Below are 23655 nucleotides of genomic sequence, written 5' to 3'. Positions count from 1 at the left end.
GCCTGACAAGATCTTTCTGCAGTCTGTAGGATGGCCTGACAAGATCTTTCTGCAGTCTGTAGGATGGCCTGACAAGATCTTTCTGCAGTCTGTAGGATGGACTGACAAGATCTTTCTGCAGTCTGTAGGATGGCCTGACAAGATCTTTCTGCAGTCTGTAGGATGGCCTGACAAGATCTTTCTGCAGTCTGTAGGATGGCCTGACAAGATCTTTCTGCAGTCTGTAGGATGGCCTGACAAGATCTTTCTGCAGCCTGTAGGATGGCCTGACAAGATATTTATGCAGTCTGTAGGATGGCCTGACAAGATCTTTCTGCAGTCTGTAGGATGGCCTGACAAGATCTTTCTGCAGTCTGTAGGATGGCCTGACAAGATCTTTCTGCAGTCTGTAGGATGGCCTGACAAGATCTTTCTGCAGTCTGTAGGATGGCCTGACAAGATCTTTCTGCAGCCTGTAGGATGGCCTGACAAGATCTTTCTGCAGTCTGTAGGATGGCCTGACAAGATCTTTCTGCAGTCTGTAGGATGGCCTGACAAGATCTTTCTGCAGCCTGTAGGATGGCCTGACAAGATCTTTCTGCAGCTCGGGAAAATATTGGATTGCCTAAGCCTATGCTATTTACCTGTAGGGAGAGGAATGGCCAAAGACACAGAGAGAGTGTGTGTGAGGTGGGGGGGGGGGTTACCTACCTCCCTCCCTCCCTCCCCTGCCTGCAATTCATTGAATGTGGTGCATCATTTGGAACTGTGTCAGACCTAAGCTGTGACATGGTGTGGGTCTGAGGCAACGGTACAAAATGAATATTTAATTTCTACATATCTGAAACGAACTGCCTCTCGGTGTACACACACATTTTCTATCACACTGTAACTCCTCAAGGGACATTGATGACAGGTAGCCTCACTTTGACAGTAAATCAATTTCAACCCCCCTTCAACATAAAACGTCTATCCTCAGGTAAATGCTGTTCCGACCTGGCATCAACCACATGTTCATGATTGGGTGAGCAGCTTTGAACTCCTATGATGCAATGACACAGCAAGGAGATGCAACAGAAGAAGAAGCTTAAGCCTGGCTCTCTGGCCAAGATGTTCTGTTGGTACATCATGCAAGGGAGGAGATGAGATCCATCAATTAGGAAGGGCGAACTGAACACACACACACCAGACACACACCAGTTACTGTCATATGCAAACCCTACTTCTACTCTCTCACACACACATACATACAAACACACACACACACACACGACCGAGTCCTTTGTGCGGTCGTCTACAGTGACATCATCTGTCTCACAACTCTGTCCCTCTGCACATAGACAAAGACCCTGACTGCACGGCTTACAGCTGAACTACAGCCTGGGAACTTACTAACCCCACAGTCTCTCTTTATAAAGGGATGTTTCTCCCACTCCGTAAGCCCCCAGGCAGCACCTCAAAGCCCCACTGTTGCATTACACTATTTCACCAAGCCCACAGCTGTACAAGGACCCAGTTTGTTGAGAAAATAAATGATGACAAGACAAAACGGTCTTTGATCTATCGTTTTCTTAGGATCTCTGCCCGTGCACGGTTCAAACTGTAGTATCACCCCTACCATTTGACTATATTACACGTTCCGTCTTGCTGAAGCCCCCATTTCTACTGGCATCAATGAAAACACACCCGTCTTTTGCTGTATGTATTCCTGGTACCCAGTTTTGTTTTGAGAAGTCTTGTCTGGAGGATGACTGGTGTGAAATCAATCATCCCTGCTGTTTGGTTGTGGGTAGGGGACCCTGTATTGTCTGAATGGTTGAGTGAACTGAGCTGTCACTCTCTCTCTCTCTCTCTCTGACTCTGTCTCTCTGTCTCTGTCTCTCTGTCTCTCTCTCTCTGACTCTGTCTCTCTGTCTCTTTCTGCAGCGTCGGACAACAGCCAGCGGTTTCAGGAAACGTGTTTTGCGTTCGCACTAACGCCACAGCAAGTCCAACAGATTAGCAGCTCAATGTAAGAGACACTCAAACCCTCTACCCTACATTGTACTCCACCTACCATGTACCCTACCAGGTACTCTACCCTCTACCCTACCATGTACCCTACCAGGTACCCTACCTACCATGTACCCTACCAGGTACTCTACCCTCTACCCTACCATGTACCCTACCAGGTACCCTACCTACCATGTACCCTACCAGGTACTCTACCCTCTACCCTACCATGTACCCTACCAGGTACCCTTCCTACCATGTACCCTACCAGGTACTCTACCCTCTACCCTACCATGTACCCTACCAGGTACTCTACCCTCTACCCTACCATGTACCCTACCAGGTACTCTACCCTCTACCCTACCATGTACCCTACCAGGTACTCTACCCTCTACCCTACCATGTACCCTACCAGGTACTCTACCCTCTACCCTACCATGTACCCTACCAGGTACTCTACCCTCTACCCTACCATGTACCCTACCAGGTACTCTACCCTCTACCCTACCATGTACCCTACCATGTACCCTACCAGGTACTCTACCCTCTACCCTACCATGTACCCTACCAGGTACTCTACCCTCTACCCTACCATGTACCCTACCATGTACCCTACCAGGTACTCTACCCTACCATGTACCCTACCAGGTACTCTACCCTCTACCCTACCATGTACCCTACCATGTACCCTACCAGGTACTCTACCCTCTACCCTACCAGGTACTCTACCCTCTACCCTACCAGGTACTCTACCCTCTACCCTACCATGTACCCTACCAGGTACTCTACCCTACCATGTACCCTACCAGGTACTCTACCCTACCATGTACCCTACCAGGTACTCTACCCTGTACCCTACCATGTATCCTACTAGGTCCTCTACCCTACCATGTACCGTACCGTACCCTACCCTACCATGTACCCTACCCTGTACCCTACCAGGTACTCTACCCTCTATCCTACCAGGTACCCTTACATGTACCCTGCCTACCATGTACCCTATACCACCATGTAGTATTAATATTCAAGATTCCATTTGTTAGCCTAAATGTCCATCTGTGTTTTTGTAGGGACATCTCGGGGACCAAATGTGACTTCACAGTACAAGTCCAGTTACGGTAAGTTGATAGACCATATTATTGTACTTCTATTAGGTTTCTATTTCTTAAATACTACAACCACTATGTAGATCCTGATCAATAAATCCTGATCAATATATCCTGATCAATATATCCTCCCACTATATTACAACCACTATGTAGATCCTGATCAATAAATTCTGATCAATATATCCTGATCAATATATCCTCCCACTATACTACAACCACTATGTAGGTACTGATCAATATATCCTGATCAATATATCCTGATCAATATATCCTCCCACTATACTACAACCACTATGTAGGTCCTGATCAATATATCCGGATCAATATATCCTCCCACTATATTACAACCACTATGTAGATCCTGATCAATAAATCCTGATCAATATATCCTGATCAATATATCCTCCCACTATACTACAACCACTATGTAGATCCTGATCAATATATCCGGATCAATATATCCTGATCAATATATCCTCCCACTATACTACAACCACTATGTAGATCCTGATCAATAAATCCTGATCAATATATCCTCCCACTATACTACAACCACTATGTAGGTCCTGATCAATATATCCGGATCAATATATCCTGATCAATATATCCTCCCACTATACTACAACCACTATGTAGATCCTGATCAATATATCCTGATCAATATATCCTCCCACTATACTACAACCACTATGTAGGTCCTGATCAATATATCCTGATCAATATATCCTGATCAATATATCCTCCCACTATACTACAACCACTATGTAGGTCCTGATCAATATATCCGGATCAATATACAGTGAGGGAAAAAAGTGTTTGATCCCCTGCTGATTTTGTACGTTTGCCCACTGACAAAGACATGATCAGTCTATAATTTTAATGGTAGGTTTATTTGAACAGTGAGAGACAGAATAACAACAAAAAAATCCAGAAAAACGCATGTCAAAAACGTTATGAATTGATTTGAATTTTAATGAGGGAAATAAGTATTTGAACCCTCTGCAAAACATGACTTAGTACTTGGTGGCAAAACCCTTGTTGGCAATCACAGAGGTCAGACGTTTCTTGTAGTTGGCCACCAGGTTTGCACACATCTCAGGAGGGATTTTGTTCCACTCCTCTTTGCAGATCTTCTCCAAGTCATTAGGGTTTCGAGGCTGACATTTGGCAACTCGAACCTTCAGCTCCCTCCACAGATTTTCTATGGGATTAAGGTCTGGAGACTGGCTAGGCCACTACAGGACCTTAATGTGCCTCTTCTTGAGCCACTCTTTTGTTGCCTTGGCCGTGTGTTTTGGGTCATTGTCATGCTGGAATACCCATCCACAACCCATTTTCAATGCCCTGGCTGAGGGAAGGAGGTTCTCACCCAAGATTTGATGGTACATGGCCTCGTCCATCGTCCCTTTGATGTGGTGAAGTTGTCCTGTCCCCTTAGCAGAAAAACACCCCCAAAGCATAATGTTTCCACCTCCATGTTTGACGATGGGGATGGTGTTCTTGGGGTCATAGGCAGCATTCCTCCTCCTCCAAACACGGCGAGTTGAGTTGATGCCAAAGAGCTCAATTTTGGTCTCATCTGACCACAACACTTTCACCCAGTTCTCCTCTGAATCATTCAGATGTTCATTGGCAAACTTCAGACGGGCCTGTATATATGTGCTTTCTTGAGCAGGGGGACCTTGCGGGCGCTGCAGGATTTCAGTCCTTCACGGCGTAGTGTGTTACCAATTGTTTTCTTGGTGACTATGGTCCCAGCTGCCTTGAGATCATTGACAAGATCCTCCCGTGCAGTTCTGGGCTGATTCCTCACCGTTCTCATGATCATTGCAACTCCACGAGGTGAGATCTTGCATGGAGCCCCAGGCCGAGGGAGATTGACAGTTATTTTGTTTTTCTTCCATTTGCGAATAATCGCACCAACTGTTGTCACCTTCTCACCAAGCTGCTTGGCGATGGTCTTGTAGCCAATTCCAGCCTTGTGTAGGTCTACAATCTTGTCCCTGACATCCTTGGAGAGCTCTTTGGTCTTGACCATGGTGGAGAGTTTGGAATCTGATTGATTGATTGCTTCTGTGGACAGGTGTCTTTTATACAGGTAACAAGCTGAGATTAGGAGAACTCCCTTTAAGAGTGTGCTCCTAATCTCAGCTCGTTACATGTATAAAAGACACCTGGGAGCCAGAAATCTTTCTGATTGAGAGGGGGTCAAATACTTATTTCCCTTATTAAAATGCAAATCAATTTATGACATTTTTGACATGCGTTTTTCTTGATGTTTTTGTTGTTATTCTGTCTCTCACTGTTCAAATAAACCTGCCATTAAAATTATAGACTGATCATTTCTTTGTTAGTGGGCAAACGTACAAAATCAGCAGGGGATCAAATACTTTTTTCCCTCACTGTATCCTGATCAATATATCCTGATCAATATATCCTCCCACTATATTACAACCACTATGTAGATCCTGATCAATATATCCTGATCAATATATCCTCCCACTATATTACAACCACTATGTAGATCCTGATCAATATATCCTGATCAATATATCCTCCCACTATACTACAACCACTATGTAGATCCTGATCAATATATCCTGATCAATATATCCTCCCACTATACTACAACCACTATGTAGGTCCTGATCAATATATCCGGATCAATATATCCTGATCAATATATCCTCCCACTATACTACAACCACTATGTAGGTCCTGATCAATATATCCGGATCAATATATCCTGATCAATATATCCTCCCACTATATTACAACCACTATGTAGATCCTGATCAATATATCCTGATCAATATATCCTCCCACTATATTACAACCACTATGTAGATCCTGATCAATATATCCTGATCAATATATCCTCCCACTATACTACAACCACTATGTAGATCCTGATCAATATATCCTGATCAATATATCCTCCCACTATATTACAACCACTATGTAGGTCCTGATCAATATATCCTGATCAATATATCCTGATCAATATATTCTCCCAAAATACTACAACCACTATGTAGAACAGCGATGGGCAACCAGCGGCCCCCCTTTTGAAGGCCATCGGACCCATTTCCCCCAATACACAAGGTGACATTTCGAAATGTGGTTGCACATCATGTCAGTCACTGATAGTCAGTCAATTAGCCCATGTCAACAAAACATTTTTAGATTGCTAAGTTAGTTTAGCGGCCAGCTATCTAAACTTGTTATCATGGTTGAATTACCGGCCGGGAGGCCCCCACTAATGTTGTTAGTCAGTCACTGAGATATGAAATAAAAAACTGCAAAAAAATTCTCTCCACCATATGACCAAATGTGTAGAATTGCAGGATATTAGCTGTAAAACGTTAATTTCGGGGCTGTATTGATGTGGGTACGTAGACCGCAAGCAACGTCGGCCCCTCATGAAGAGTTCAGATTTTTTGTGGCCCCTACCCCCATCAGTTGCCCATCCCTGATGTAGAACCTGATCAATATATCCTGATCAATATATCCTCTCACCGATCAATATATCCTCTCACCATACTACAACCACTATGTAGAACCTGATCAATATATCCTGATCAATATATCCTCTCACTATATTACAACCACTATGTAGGTCCTGATCAATATATCCTGATCAATATATCCTGATCAATATATTCTCCCAAAAATACTACAACCACTATGTAGAACAGCGATGGGCAACCAGCGGCCCCCCTTTTGAAGGCCATCGGACCCATTTCCCCCAATACACAAGGTGACATTTCGAAATGTGGTTGCACATCATGTCAGTCACTGATAGTCAGTCAATTAGTCCATGTCAGCAAAACATTTTTAGATTGCTAAGTTAGTTTAGCGGCCAGCTATCTAAACTTGTTATCATGGTTGAATTACCGGCCGGGAGGCCCCCACTAATTTTGTTAGTCAGTCACTGAGATATGAAATAAAAAACTGCAAAAAAATTCTCTCCACCATATGACCAAATGTGTAGAATTGCAGGATATTAGCTGTAAAACGTTAATTTCGGGGCTGTATTGATGTGGGTACGTAGACCGCAAGCAACGTCGGCCCCTCATGAAGAGTTCAGATTTTTTGTGGCCCCTACCCCCATCAGTTGCCCATCCCTGATGTAGAACCTGATCAATATATCCTGATCAATATATCCTCTCACCGATCAATATATCCTCTCACCATACTACAACCACTATGTAGAACCTGATCAATATATCCTGATCAATATATCCTCTCACCATACTACAACCACTATGTAGAACCTGATCAATATATCCTGATCAATATATCCTGATCAATATATCCTCTCACCGATCAATATATCCTCTCACCATACTACAACCACTATGTAGAACCTGATCAATATATCCTGATCAATATATCCTCTCACCATACTACAACCACTATGTAGAACCTGATTAATATATCCTGATCAATATATCCTCTCACCATACTACAACCACTATGTAGAACCTGATTAATTTATCCTGATCAATATATCCGGCCGCCAATATTGGCCCTTTCGGTATCTGCAATTATGCCACCAATAAGACATAACGGCGGGATTGCAACCGAGACGCGGGACTTGCGAGTTACCGCTGGATTTCTTAACACGCTACTAACATGATATTACATGGAGCTCCGAGCTAAGATAACCCTGGTTAACTACTACACCATCTGATCTAACACTGTTACCATGTCAAGCCAGCTGGGTACTAGACAGAGGAAATGGCTGTTACCATGTCAAGCTAGCTGGGTACTAGACAGAGGAAATGGCTGTTACCATGTCAAGCCAGCTGGATACTAGACAGAGGAAATGGCTGTTACCATGTCAAGCTAGCTGGGTACTAGACAGAGGAAATGGCTGTTACCATGTCAAGCCAGCTGGGTACTAGACAGAGGAAATGGCTGTTACCATGTCAAGCTAGCTGGGTACTAGACAGAGGAAATGGCTGTTACCATGTCAAGCCAGCTGGGTACTAGACAGAGGAAATGGCTGTTACCATGTCAAGCCAGCTGGGTACTAGACAGAGGAAATGGCTGTTACCATGTCAAGCCAGCTGGGTACTAGACAGAGGAAATGGCTGTTACCATGTCAAGCTAGCTGGGTACTAGACAGAGGAAATGGCTGTTACCATGTCAAGCCAGCTGGGTACTAGACAGAGGAAATGGCTGTTACCATGTCAAGCTAGCTGGGTACTAGACAGAGGAAATGGCTGTTACCATGTCAAGCCAGCTGGGTACTAGACAGAGGAAATGGCTGTTACCATGTCAAGCTAGCTGGATACTAGACAGAGGAAATGGCTGTTACCATGTCAAGCCAGCTGGGTACTAGACAGAGGAAATGGCTGTTACCATGTCAAGCTAGCTGGATACTAGACAGAGGAAATGGCTGTTACCATGTCAAGCCAGCTGGGTACTAGACAGAGGAAATGGCTGTTACCATGTCAAGCCAGCTGGATACTAGACAGAGGAAATGGCTGTTACCATGTCAAGCCAGCTGGGTACTAGACAGAGGAAATGGCTGTTACCATGTCAAGCCAGCTGGATACTAGACAGAGGAAATGGCTGTTACCATGTCAAGCTAGCTGGATACTAGACAGAGGAAATGGCTGTTACCATGTCAAGCTAGCTGGATACTAGACAGAGGAAATGGCTGTTACCATGTCAAGCCAGCTGGGTACTAGACAGAGGAAATGGCTGTTACCATGTCAAGCTAGCTGGGTACTAGACAGAGGAAATGGCTGTTACCATGTCAAGCTAGCTGGGTACTAGACAGAGGAAATGGCTGTTACCATGTCAAGCCAGCTGGGTACTAGACAGAGGAAATGGCTGTTACCATGTCAAGCTAGCTGGGTACTAGACAGAGGAAATGGCTGTTACCATGTCAAGCCAGCTGGGTACTAGACAGAGGAAATGGCTGTTACCATGTCAAGCCAGCTGGGTACTAGACAGAGGAAATGGCTGTTACCATGTCAAGCTAGCTGGGTACTAGACAGAGGAAATGGCTGTTACCATGTCAAGCCAGCTGGGTACTAGACAGAGGAAATGGCTGTTACCATGTTAAGCTAGCTGGGTACTAGACAGAGGAAATGGCTGTTACCATGTCAAGCCAGCTGGGTACTAGACAGAGGAAATGGCTGTTACCATGTCAAGCTAGCTGGATACTAGACAGAGGAAATGGCTGTTACCATGTCAAGCCAGCTGGGTACTAGACAGAGGAAATGGCTGTTACCATGTCAAGCTAGCTGGATACTAGACAGAGGAAATGGCTGTTACCATGTCAAGCCAGCTGGATACTAGACAGAGGAAATGGCTGTTACCATGTCAAGCTAGCTGGATACTAGACAGAGGAAATGGCTGTTACCATGTCAAGCTACCTGGATACTAGACAGAGGAAATGGCTGTTACCATGTCAAGCTAGCTGGGTACTAGACAGAGGAAATGGCTGTTACCATGTCAAGCTAGCTGGGTACTAGACAGAGGAAATGGCTGTTACCATGTCAAGCCAGCTGGGTACTAGACAGAGGAAATGGCTGTTACCATGTCAAGCCAGCTGGATACTAGACAGAGGAAATGGCTGTTACCATGTCAAGCTACCTGGATACTAGACAGAGGAAATGGCTGTTACCATGTCAAGCTAGCTGGGTACTAGACAGAGGAAATGGCTGTTACCATGTCAAGCTAGCTGGGTACTAGACAGAGGAAATGGCTGTTACCATGTCAAGCCAGCTGGGTACTAGACAGAGGAAATGGCTGTTACCATGTCAAGCCAGCTGGGTACTAGACAGAGGAAATGGCTGTTACCATGTCAAGCTAGCTGGGTACTAGACAGAGGAAATGGCTGTTACCATGTCAAGCTAGCTGGATACTAGACAGAGGAAATGGCTGTTACCATGTCAAGCCAGCTGGGTACTAGACAGAGGAAATGGCTGTTACCATGTCAAGCCAGCTGGGTACTAGACAGAGGAAATGGCTGTTACTATGTCAAGCCAGCTGGGTACTAGACAGAGGAAATGGCTGTTACCATGTCAAGCTAGCTGGGTACTAGACAGAGGAAATGGCTGTTACCATGTCAAGCTAGCTGGGTACTAGACAGAGGAAATGGCTGTTACCATGTCAAGCTAGCTGGGTACTAGACAGAGGAAATGGCTGTTACCATGTCAAGCCAGCTGGGTACTAGACAGAGGAAATGGCTGTTACCATGTCAAGCTAGCTGGGTACTAGACAGAGGAAATGGCTGTTACCATGTCAAGCTAGCTGGGTACTAGACAGAGGAAATGGCTGTTACCATGTCAAGCTAGCTGGGTACTAGACAGAGGAAATGGCTGTTACCATGTCAACCTAGCTGGGTACTAGACAGAGGAAATGGCTGTTACCATGTCAAGCCAGCTGGGTACTAGACAGAGGAAATGGCTGTTACCATGTCAAGCTAGCTGGGTACTAGACAGAGGAAATGGCTGTTACCATGTCAAGCTAGCTGGGTACTAGACAGAGGAAATGGCTGTTACCATGTCAAGCTAGCTGGGTACTAGACAGAGGAAATGGCTGTTACCATGTCAAGCTAGCTGGGTACTAGACAGAGGAAATGGCTGTTACCATGTCAAGCTAGCTGGGTACTAGACAGAGGAAATGGCTGTTACCATGTCAAGCCAGCTGGGTACTAGACAGAGGAAATGGCTGTTACCATGTCAAGCCAGCTGGGTACTAGACAGAGGAAATGGCTGTTACCATGTCAAGCTAGCTGGGTACTAGACAGAGGAAATGGCTGTTACCATGTCAAGCCAGCTGGGTACTAGACAGAGGAAATGGCTGTTACCATGTCAAGCCAGCTGGGTACTAGACAGAGGAAATGGCTGTTACCATGTCAAGCTAGCTGGATACTAGACAGAGGAAATGGCTGTTACCATGTCAAGCCAGCTGGATACTAGACAGAGGAAATGGCTGTTACCATGTCAAGCTAGCTGGATACTAGACAGAGGAAATGGCTGTTACCATGTCAAGCTACCTGGATACTAGACAGAGGAAATGGCTGTTACCATGTCAAGCTAGCTGGGTACTAGACAGAGGAAATGGCTGTTACCATGTCAAGCCAGCTGGATACTAGACAGAGGAAATGGCTGTTACCATGTCAACCTAGCTGGGTACTAGACAGAGGAAATGGCTGTTACCATGTCAAGCCAGCTGGATACTAGACAGAGGAAATGGCTGTTACCATGTCAAGCTAGCTGGATACTAGACAGAGGAAATGGCTGTTACCATGTCAAGCTACCTGGATACTAGACAGAGGAAATGGCTGTTACCATGTCAAGCCAGCTGGATACTAGACAGAGGAAATGGCTGTTACCATGTCAAGCCAGCTGGATACTAGACAGAGGAAATGGCTGTTACCATGTCAACCTAGCTGGGTACTAGACAGAGGAAATGGCTGTTACCATGTCAAGCTAGCTGGATACTAGACAGAGGAAATGGCTGTTACCATGTCAAGCTAGCTGGATACTAGACAGAGGAAATGGCTGTTACCATGTCAAGCTACCTGGATACTAGACAGAGGAAATGGCTGTTACCATGTCAACCTAGCTGGGTACTAGACAGAGGAAATGGCTGTTACCATGTCAAGCCAGCTGGGTACTAGACAGAGGAAATGGCTGTTACCATGTCAAGCCAGCTGGGTACTAGACAGAGGAAATGGCTGTTACCATGTCAACCCAGCTGGGTACTAGACAGAGGAAATGGCTGTTACTATGTCAAGCCAGCTGGGTACTAGACAGAGGAAATGGCTGTTACCATGTCAAGCTAGCTGGATACTAGACATAGGAAATGGCTGTTACCATGTCAAGCTAGCTGGGTACTAGACAGAGGAAATGGCTGTTACCATGTCAAGCTAGCTGGATACTAGACAGAGGAAATGGCTGTTACCATGTCAAGCCAGCTGGGTACTAGACAGAGGAAATGGCTGTTACCATGTCAAGCTAGCTGGATACTAGACAGAGGAAATGGCTGTTACCATGTCAAGCCAGCTGGGTACTAGACAGAGGAAATGGCTGTTACCATGTCAAGCTAGCTGGATACTAGACAGAGGAAATGGCTGTTACCATGTCAAGCCAGCTGGGTACTAGACAGAGGAAATGGCTGTTACCATGTCAAGCTAGCTGTGTACTAGACAGAGGAAATGGCTGTTACCATGTCAAGCCAGCTGGGTACTAGACAGAGGAAATGGCTGTTACCATGTCAAGCTAGCTGGATACTAGACAGAGGAAATGGCTGTTACCATGTCAAGCCAGCTGGGTACTAGACAGAGGAAATGGCTGTTACCATGTCAAGCCAGCTGGATACTAGACAGAGGAAATGGCTGTTACCATGTCAAGCTAGCTGGGTACTAGACAGAGGAAATGGCTGTTACCATGTCAAGCTAGCTGGGTACTAGACAGAGGAAATGGCTGTTACCATGTCAAGCCAGCTGGGTACTAGACAGAGGAAATGGCTGTTACCATGTCAACCTAGCTGGATACTAGACAGAGGAAATGGCTGTTACCATGTCAACCTAGCTGGGTACTAGACAGAGGAAATGGCTGTTACCATGTCAAGCCAGCTGGGTACTAGACAGAGGAAATGGCTGTTACCATGTCAAGCTAGCTGGGTACTAGACAGAGGAAATGGCTGTTACCATGTCAAGCTAGCTGGGTACTAGACAGAGGAAATGGCTGTTACCATGTCAAGCTAGCTGGGTACTAGACAGAGGAAATGGCTGTTACCATGTCAAGCCAGCTGGGTACTAGACAGAGGAAATGGCTGTTACCATGTCAAGCCAGCTGGGTACTAGACAGAGGAAATGGCTGTTACCATGTCAAGCTAGCTGGGTACTAGACAGAGGAAATGGCTGTTACCATGTCAAGCCAGCTGGGTACTAGACAGAGGAAATGGCTGTTACCATGTCAAGCCAGCTGGGTACTAGACAGAGGAAATGGCTGTTACCATGTCAAGCTAGCTGGATACTAGACAGAGGAAATGGCTGTTACCATGTCAAGCCAGCTGGATACTAGACAGAGGAAATGGCTGTTACCATGTCAAGCTAGCTGGATACTAGACAGAGGAAATGGCTGTTACCATGTCAAGCTACCTGGATACTAGACAGAGGAAATGGCTGTTACCATGTCAAGCTAGCTGGGTACTAGACAGAGGAAATGGCTGTTACCATGTCAAGCCAGCTGGATACTAGACAGAGGAAATGGCTGTTACCATGTCAACCTAGCTGGGTACTAGACAGAGGAAATGGCTGTTACCATGTCAAGCCAGCTGGATACTAGACAGAGGAAATGGCTGTTACCATGTCAAGCTAGCTGGATACTAGACAGAGGAAATGGCTGTTACCATGTCAAGCTACCTGGATACTAGACAGAGGAAATGGCTGTTACCATGTCAAGCCAGCTGGATACTAGACAGAGGAAATGGCTGTTACCATGTCAAGCCAGCTGGATACTAGACAGAGGAAATGGCTGTTACCATGTCAACCTAGCTGGGTACTAGACAGAGGAAATGGCTGTTACCATGTCAAGCTAGCTGGATACTAGACAGAGGAAATGGCTGTTACCATGTCAAGCTAGCTGGATACTAGACAGAGGAAATGGCTGTTACCATGTCAAGCTACCTGGATACTAGACAGAGGAAATGGCTGTTACCATGTCAACCTAGCTGGGTACTAGACAGAGGAAATGGCTGTTACCATGTCAAGCCAGCTGGGTACTAGACAGAGGAAATGGCTGTTACCATGTCAAGCCAGCTGGGTACTAGACAGAGGAAATGGCTGTTACCATGTCAACCCAGCTGGGTACTAGACAGAGGAAATGGCTGTTACTATGTCAAGCCAGCTGGGTACTAGACAGAGGAAATGGCTGTTACCATGTCAAGCTAGCTGGATACTAGACATAGGAAATGGCTGTTACCATGTCAAGCTAGCTGGGTACTAGACAGAGGAAATGGCTGTTACCATGTCAAGCTAGCTGGATACTAGACAGAGGAAATGGCTGTTACCATGTCAAGCCAGCTGGGTACTAGACAGAGGAAATGGCTGTTACCATGTCAAGCTAGCTGGATACTAGACAGAGGAAATGGCTGTTACCATGTCAAGCCAGCTGGGTACTAGACAGAGGAAATGGCTGTTACCATGTCAAGCTAGCTGGATACTAGACAGAGGAAATGGCTGTTACCATGTCAAGCCAGCTGGGTACTAGACAGAGGAAATGGCTGTTACCATGTCAAGCTAGCTGTGTACTAGACAGAGGAAATGGCTGTTACCATGTCAAGCCAGCTGGGTACTAGACAGAGGAAATGGCTGTTACCATGTCAAGCTAGCTGGATACTAGACAGAGGAAATGGCTGTTACCATGTCAAGCCAGCTGGGTACTAGACAGAGGAAATGGCTGTTACCATGTCAAGCCAGCTGGATACTAGACAGAGGAAATGGCTGTTACCATGTCAAGCTAGCTGGGTACTAGACAGAGGAAATGGCTGTTACCATGTCAAGCTAGCTGGGTACTAGACAGAGGAAATGGCTGTTACCATGTCAAGCCAGCTGGGTACTAGACAGAGGAAATGGCTGTTACCATGTCAACCTAGCTGGATACTAGACAGAGGAAATGGCTGTTACCATGTCAACCTAGCTGGGTACTAGACAGAGGAAATGGCTGTTACCATGTCAAGCCAGCTGGGTACTAGACAGAGGAAATGGCTGTTACCATGTCAAGCTAGCTGGGTACTAGACAGAGGAAATGGCTGTTACCATATCAAGCTAGCTGGATACTAGACAGAGGAAATGGCTGTTACCATGTCAAGCTAGCTGGGTACTAGACAGAGGAAATGGCTGTTACCATGTCAACCTAGCTGGATACTAGACAGAGGAAATGGCTGTTACCATGTCAACCTAGCTGGATACTAGACAGAGGAAATGGCTGTTACCATGTCAAGCTAGCTGGGTACTAGACAGAGGAAATGGCTGTTACCATGTCAAGCCAGCTGGATACTAGACAGAGGAAATGGCTGTTACCATGTCAAGCCAGCTGGATACTAGACAGAGGAAATGGCTGTTACCATGTCAAGCTAGCTGGGTACTAGACAGAGGAAATGGCTGTTACCATGTCAAGCTAGCTGGATACTAGACAGAGGAAATGGCTGTTACCATGTCAAGCCAAATGGGTACTAGACAGAGGAAATGGCTGTTACCATGTCAACCTAGCTGGGTACTAGACAGAGGAAATGGCTGTTACCATGTCAAGCCAGCTGGGTACTAGACAGAGGAAATGGCTGTTACCATGTCAACCTAGCTGGGTACTAGACAGAGGAAATGGCTGTTACCATGTCAAGCTAGCTGGGTACTAGACAGAGGAAATGGCTGTTACCATGTCAAGCTAGCTGGGTACTAGACAGAGGAAATGGCTGTTACCATGTCAAGCTAGCTGGGTACTAGACAGAGGAAATGGCTGTTACCATGTCAAGCCAGCTGGGTACTAGACAGAGGAAATGGCTGTTACCATGTCAAGCCAGCTGGGTACTAGACAGAGGAAATGGCTGTTACCATGTCAACCTAGCTGGGTACTAGACAGAGGAAATGGCTGTTACCATGTCAAGCTAGCTGGGTACTAGACAGAGGAAATGGCTGTTACCATGTCAAGCTAGCTGGGTACTAGACAGAGGAAATGGCTGTTACCATGTCAACCTAGCTGGGTACTAGACAGAGGAAATGGCTGTTACCATGTCAACCTAGCTGGGTACTAGACAGAGGAAATGGCTGTTACCATGTCAAGCTAGCTGGATACTAGACAGAGGAAATGGCTGTTACCATGTCAAGCTAGCTGGATACTAGACAGAGGAAATGGCTGTTACCATGTCAAGCTAGCTGGGTACTAGACAGAGGAAATGGCTGTTACCATGTCAAGCTAGCTGGATACTAGACAGAGGAAATGGCTGTTACCATGTCAAGCTAGCTGGGTACTAGACAGAGGAAATGGCTGTTACCATGTCAACCTAGCTGGGTACTAGACAGAGGAAATGGCTGTTACCATGTCAACCTAGCTGGGTACTAGACAGAGGAAATGGCTGTTACCATGTCAAGCTAGCTGGGTACTAGACAGAGGAAATGGCTGTTACCATGTCAAGCTAGCTGGGTACTAGACAGAGGAAATGGCTGTTACCATGTCAACCTAGCTGGGTACTAGACAGAGGAAATGGCTGTTACCATGTCAACCTAGCTGGGTACTAGACAGAGGAAATGGCTGTTACCATGTCAAGCTAGCTGGATACTAGACAGAGGAAATGGCTGTTACCATGTCAAGCTAGCTGGATACTAGACAGAGGAAATGGCTGTTACCATGTCAAGCTAGCTGGGTACTAGACAGAGGAAATGGCTGTTACCATGTCAAGCTAGCTGGATACTAGACAGAGGAAATGGCTGTTACCATGTCAAGCTAGCTGGGTACTAGACAGAGGAAATGGCTGTTACCATGTCAAGCTAGCTGGGTACTAGACAGAGGAAATGGCTGTTACCATGTCAAGCTAGCTGGGTACTAGACAGAGGAAATGGCTGTTACCATGTCAAGCCAGCTGGGTACTAGACAGAGGAAATGGCTGTTACCATGTCAAGCTAGCTGGGTACTAGACAGAGGAAATGGCTGTTACCATGTCAAGCTAGCTGGGTACTAGACAGAGGAAATGGCTGTTACCATGTCAAGCTAGCTGGGTACTAGACAGAGGAAATGGCTGTTACCATGTCAACCTAGCTGGGTACTAGACAGAGGAAATGGCTGTTACCATGTCAAGCCAGCTGGGTACTAGACAGAGGAAATGGCTGTTACCATGTCAAGCTAGCTGGGTACTAGACAGAGGAAATGGCTGTTACCATGTCAAGCTAGCTGGGTACTAGACAGAGGAAATGGCTGTTACCATGTCAAGCTAGCTGGGTACTAGACAGAGGAAATGGCTGTTACCATGTCAAGCTAGCTGGGTACTAGACAGAGGAAATGGCTGTTACCATGTCAAGCTAGCTGGGTACTAGACAGAGGAAATGGCTGTTACCATGTCAAGCTAGCTGGGTACTAGACAGAGGAAATGGCTGTTACCATGTCAACCTAGCTGGGTACTAGACAGAGGAAATGGCTGTTACCATGTCAACCTAGCTGGGTACTAGACAGAGGAAATGGCTGTTACCATGTCAAGCTAGCTGGATACTAGACAGAGGAAATGGCTGTTACCATGTCAAGCTAGCTGGATACTAGACAGAGGAAATGGCTGTTACCATGTCAAGCTAGCTGGGTACTAGACAGAGGAAATGGCTGTTACCATGTCAAGCCAGCTGGGTACTAGACAGAGGAAATGGCTGTTACCATGTCAAGCTAGCTGGGTACTAGACAGAGGAAATGGCTGTTACCATGTCAAGCCAGCTGGGTACTAGACAGAGGAAATGGCTGTTACCATGTCAAGCCAGCTGGGTACTAGACAGAGGAAATGGCTGTTACCATGTCAAGCTAGCTGGGTACTAGACAGAGGAAATGGCTGTTACCATGTCAAGCCAGCTGGGTACTAGACAGAGGAAATGGCTGTTACCATGTCAAGCCAGCTGGGTACTAGACAGAGGAAATGGCTGTTACCATGTCAAGCTAGCTGGGTACTAGACAGAGGAAATGGCTGTTACCATGTCAAGCCAGCTGGGTACTAGACAGAGGAAATGGCTGTTACCATGTCAAGCTAGCTGGGTACTAGACAGAGGAAATGGCTGTTACCATGTCAAGCCAGCTGGATACTAGACAGAGGAAATGGCTGTTACCATGTCAAGCTAGCTGGATACTAGACAGAGGAAATGGCTGTTACCATGTCAAGCTACCTGGATACTAGACAGAGGAAATGGCTGTTACCATGTCAAGCCAGCTGGATACTAGACAGAGGAAATGGCTGTTACCATGTCAAGCCAGCTGGATACTAGACAGAGGAAATGGCTGTTACCATGTCAACCTAGCTGGGTACTAGACAGAGGAAATGGCTGTTACCATGTCAAGCTAGCTGGATACTAGACAGAGGAAATGGCTGTTACCATGTCAAGCTAGCTGGATACTAGACAGAGGAAATGGCTGTTACCATGTCAAGCTACCTGGATACTAGACAGAGGAAATGGCTGTTACCATGTCAACCTAGCTGGGTACTAGACAGAGGAAATGGCTGTTACCATGTCAAGCCAGCTGGGTACTAGACAGAGGAAATGGCTGTTACCATGTCAAGCCAGCTGGGTACTAGACAGAGGAAATGGCTGTTACCATGTCAACCCAGCTGGGTACTAGACAGAGGAAATGGCTGTTACTATGTCAAGCCAGCTGGGTACTAGACAGAGGAAATGGCTGTTACCATGTCAAGCTAGCTGGATACTAGACATAGGAAATGGCTGTTACCATGTCAAGCTAGCTGGGTACTAGACAGAGGAAATGGCTGTTACCATGTCAAGCTAGCTGGATACTAGACAGAGGAAATGGCTGTTACCATGTCAAGCCAGCTGGGTACTAGACAGAGGAAATGGCTGTTACCATGTCAAGCTAGCTGGATACTAGACAGAGGAAATGGCTGTTACCATGTCAAGCCAGCTGGGTACTAGACAGAGGAAATGGCTGTTACCATGTCAAGCTAGCTGGATACTAGACAGAGGAAATGGCTGTTACCATGTCAAGCCAGCTGGGTACTAGACAGAGGAAATGGCTGTTACCATGTCAAGCTAGCTGTGTACTAGACAGAGGAAATGGCTGTTACCATGTCAAGCCAGCTGGGTACTAGACAGAGGAAATGGCTGTTACCATGTCAAGCTAGCTGGATACTAGACAGAGGAAATGGCTGTTACCATGTCAACCTAGCTGGGTACTAGACAGAGGAAATGGCTGTTACCATGTCAAGCCAGCTGGATACTAGACAGAGGAAATGGCTGTTACCATGTCAAGCCAGCTGGATACTAGACAGAGGAAATGGCTGTTACCATGTCAAGCTAGCTGGGTACTAGACAGAGGAAATGGCTGTTACCATGTCAAGCTAGCTGGGTACTAGACAGAGGAAATGGCTGTTACCATGTCAAGCCAGCTGGGTACTAGACAGAGGAAATGGCTGTTACCATGTCAACCTAGCTGGATACTAGACAGAGGAAATGGCTGTTACCATGTCAACCTAGCTGGGTACTAGACAGAGGAAATGGCTGTTACCATGTCAAGCCAGCTGGGTACTAGACAGAGGAAATGGCTGTTACCATGTCAAGCTAGCTGGGTACTAGACAGAGGAAATGGCTGTTACCATATCAAGCTAGCTGGATACTAGACAGAGGAAATGGCTGTTACCATGTCAAGCTAGCTGGGTACTAGACAGAGGAAATGGCTGTTACCATGTCAACCTAGCTGGATACTAGACAGAGGAAATGGCTGTTACCATGTCAACCTAGCTGGATACTAGACAGAGGAAATGGCTGTTACCATGTCAACCTAGCTGGATACTAGACAGAGGAAATGGCTGTTACCATGTCAAGCTAGCTGGGTACTAGACAGAGGAAATGGCTGTTACCATGTCAAGCCAGCTGGATACTAGACAGAGGAAATGGCTGTTACCATGTCAAGCCAGCTGGATACTAGACAGAGGAAATGGCTGTTACCATGTCAAGCTAGCTGGGTACTAGACAGAGGAAATGGCTGTTACCATGTCAAGCTAGCTGGATACTAGACAGAGGAAATGGCTGTTACCATGTCAAGCCAGCTGGGTACTAGACAGAGGAAATGGCTGTTACCATGTCAACCTAGCTGGGTACTAGACAGAGGAAATGGCTGTTACCATGTCAAGCCAGCTGGGTACTAGACAGAGGAAATGGCTGTTACCATGTCAACCTAGCTGGGTACTAGACAGAGGAAATGGCTGTTACCATGTCAAGCTAGCTGGGTACTAGACAGAGGAAATGGCTGTTACCATGTCAAGCTAGCTGGGTACTAGACAGAGGAAATGGCTGTTACCATGTCAAGCCAGCTGGGTACTAGACAGAGGAAATGGCTGTTACCATGTCAAGCTAGCTGGGTACTAGACAGAGGAAATGGCTGTTACCATGTCAAGCTAGCTGTGTACTAGACAGAGGAAATGGCTGTTACCATGTCAAGCCAGCTGGGTACTAGACAGAGGAAATGGCTGTTACCATGTCAAGCTAGCTGGATACTAGACAGAGGAAATGGCTGTTACCATGTCAACCTAGCTGGGTACTAGACAGAGGAAATGGCTGTTACCATGTCAAGCCAGCTGGATACTAGACAGAGGAAATGGCTGTTACCATGTCAAGCCAGCTGGATACTAGACAGAGGAAATGGCTGTTACCATGTCAAGCTAGCTGGGTACTAGACAGAGGAAATGGCTGTTACCATATCAAGCTAGCTGGATACTAGACAGAGGAAATGGCTGTTACCATGTCAAGCTAGCTGGGTACTAGACAGAGGAAATGGCTGTTACCATGTCAACCTAGCTGGATACTAGACAGAGGAAATGGCTGTTACCATGTCAACCTAGCTGGATACTAGACAGAGGAAATGGCTGTTACCATGTCAAGCTAGCTGGGTACTAGACAGAGGAAATGGCTGTTACCATGTCAAGCTAGCTGGGTACTAGACAGAGGAAATGGCTGTTACCATGTCAACCTAGCTGGGTACTAGACAGAGGAAATGGCTGTTACCATGTCAACCTAGCTGGGTACTAGACAGAGGAAATGGCTGTTACCATGTCAAGCTAGCTGGATACTAGACAGAGGAAATGGCTGTTACCATGTCAAGCTAGCTGGATACTAGACAGAGGAAATGGCTGTTACCATGTCAAGCTAGCTGGGTACTAGACAGAGGAAATGGCTGTTACCATGTCAAGCTAGCTGGATACTAGACAGAGGAAATGGCTGTTACCATGTCAAGCTAGCTGGGTACTAGACAGAGGAAATGGCTGTTACCATGTCAACCTAGCTGGGTACTAGACAGAGGAAATGGCTGTTACCATGTCAACCTAGCTGGGTACTAGACAGAGGAAATGGCTGTTACCATGTCAAGCTAGCTGGGTACTAGACAGAGGAAATGGCTGTTACCATGTCAAGCTAGCTGGGTACTAGACAGAGGAAATGGCTGTTACCATGTCAAGCTAGCTGGGTACTAGACAGAGGAAATGGCTGTTACCATGTCAAGCCAGCTGGGTACTAGACAGAGGAAATGGCTGTTACCATGTCAAGCTAGCTGGGTACTAGACAGAGGAAATGGCTGTTACCATGTCAAGCTAGCTGGGTACTAGACAGAGGAAATGGCTGTTACCATGTCAAGCTAGCTGGGTACTAGACAGAGGAAATGGCTGTTACCATGTCAACCTAGCTGGGTACTAGACAGAGGAAATGGCTGTTACCATGTCAAGCCAGCTGGGTACTAGACAGAGGAAATGGCTGTTACCATGTCAAGCTAGCTGGGTACTAGACAGAGGAAATGGCTGTTACCATGTCAAGCTAGCTGGGTACTAGACAGAGGAAATGGCTGTTACCATGTCAAGCTAGCTGGGTACTAGACAGAGGAAATGGCTGTTACCATGTCAAGCTAGCTGGGTACTAGACAGAGGAAATGGCTGTTACCATGTCAAGCTAGCTGGGTACTAGACAGAGGAAATGGCTGTTACCATGTCAAGCCAGCTGGGTACTAGACAGAGGAAATGGCTGTTACCATGTCAAGCCAGCTGGGTGCTAGACAGAGGAAATGGCTGTTACCATGTCAAGCTAGCTGGGTACTAGACAGAGGAAATGGCTGTTACCATGTCAAGCCAGCTGGGTACTAGACAGAGGAAATGGCTGTTACCATGTCAAGCCAGCTGGGTACTAGACAGAGGAAATGGCTGTTACCATGTCAAGCTAGCTGGGTACTAGACAGAGGAAATGGCTGTTACCATGTCAAGCCAGCTGGGTACTAGACAGAGGAAATGGCTGTTACCATGTCAAGCTAGCTGGATACTAGACAGAGGAAATGGCTGTTACCATGTCAAGCTAGCTGGATACTAGACAGAGGAAATGGCTGTTACCATGTCAAGCCAGCTGGGTACTAGACAGAGGAAATGGCTGTTACCATGTCAAGCCAGCTGGGTACTAGACAGAGGAAATGGCTGTTACCATGTCAAGCTAGCTGGATACTAGACAGAGGAAATGGCTGTTACCATGTCAAGCCAGCTGGGTACTAGACAGAGGAAATGGCTGTTACCATGTCAAGCCAGCTGGATACTAGACAGAGGAAATGGCTGTTACCATGTCAAGCCAGCTGGGTACTAGACAGAGGAAATGGCTGTTACCATGTCAAGCCAGCTGGGTACTATACAGAGGAAATGGCTGTTACCATGTCAAGCTAGCTGGATACTAGACAGAGGAAATGGCTGTTACCATGTCAAGCCAGCTGGATACTAGACAGAGGAAATGGCTGTTACCATGTCAAGCTAGCTGGATACTAGACAGAGGAAATGGCTGTTACCATGTCAAGCTACCTGGATACTAGACAGAGGAAATGGCTGTTACCATGTCAAGCTAGCTGGGTACTAGACAGAGGAAATGGCTGTTACCATGTCAAGCCAGCTGGATACTAGACAGAGGAAATGGCTGTTACCATGTCAACCTAGCTGGGTACTAGACAGAGGAAATGGCTGTTACCATGTCAAGCCAGCTGGATACTAGACAGAGGAAATGGCTGTTACCATGTCAAGCTAGCTGGATACTAGACAGAGGAAATGGCTGTTACCATGTCAAGCTACCTGGATACTAGACAGAGGAAATGGCTGTTACCATGTCAAGCCAGCTGGATACTAGACAGAGGAAATGGCTGTTACCATGTCAAGCCAGCTGGATACTAGACAGAGGAAATGGCTGTTACCATGTCAACCTAGCTGGGTACTAGACAGAGGAAATGGCTGTTACCATGTCAAGCTAGCTGGATACTAGACAGAGGAAATGGCTGTTACCATGTCAAGCTAGCTGGATACTAGACAGAGGAAATGGCTGTTACCATGTCAAGCTACCTGGATACTAGACAGAGGAAATGGCTGTTACCATGTCAACCTAGCTGGGTACTAGACAGAGGAAATGGCTGTTACCATGTCAAGCCAGCTGGGTACTAGACAGAGGAAATGGCTGTTACCATGTCAAGCCAGCTGGGTACTAGACAGAGGAAATGGCTGTTACCATGTCAACCCAGCTGGGTACTAGACAGAGGAAATGGCTGTTACTATGTCAAGCCAGCTGGGTACTAGACAGAGGAAATGGCTGTTACCATGTCAAGCTAGCTGGATACTAGACATAGGAAATGGCTGTTACCATGTCAAGCTAGCTGGGTACTAGACAGAGGAAATGGCTGTTACCATGTCAAGCTAGCTGGATACTAGACAGAGGAAATGGCTGTTACCATGTCAAGCCAGCTGGGTACTAGACAGAGGAAATGGCTGTTACCATGTCAAGCTAGCTGGATACTAGACAGAGGAAATGGCTGTTACCATGTCAAGCCAGCTGGGTACTAGA

General features: G+C 46.4%; 1 protein-coding gene across 1 annotated transcript in view; it reads left to right on the top strand.

The window, feature by feature from the left end:
- Window positions 1-23655, top strand: part of LOC311111127 (E3 SUMO-protein ligase PIAS1-like) — a 92299-nt gene that overhangs the window by 49959 nt on the left and 18685 nt on the right. Inside the window, exons 3-4 of the mRNA XM_084153815.1 lie at window positions 1906-1990; window positions 3042-3089. Of these exons, the coding sequence (XP_084009941.1) occupies window positions 1906-1990; window positions 3042-3089 (133 nt within the window). The remainder of the gene's footprint in view (window positions 1-1905; window positions 1991-3041; window positions 3090-23655) is intronic.

This window comes from Coregonus lavaretus, assembly GCF_964263955.1.
Source record: "Coregonus lavaretus genome assembly, chromosome: 37".
Lineage (NCBI taxonomy): Eukaryota > Metazoa > Chordata > Actinopteri > Salmoniformes > Salmonidae > Coregonus > Coregonus lavaretus.
The sequence above is the reverse complement of the archived record's forward strand: the minus strand, read 5'-3'. Positions and strand labels throughout refer to the sequence as shown.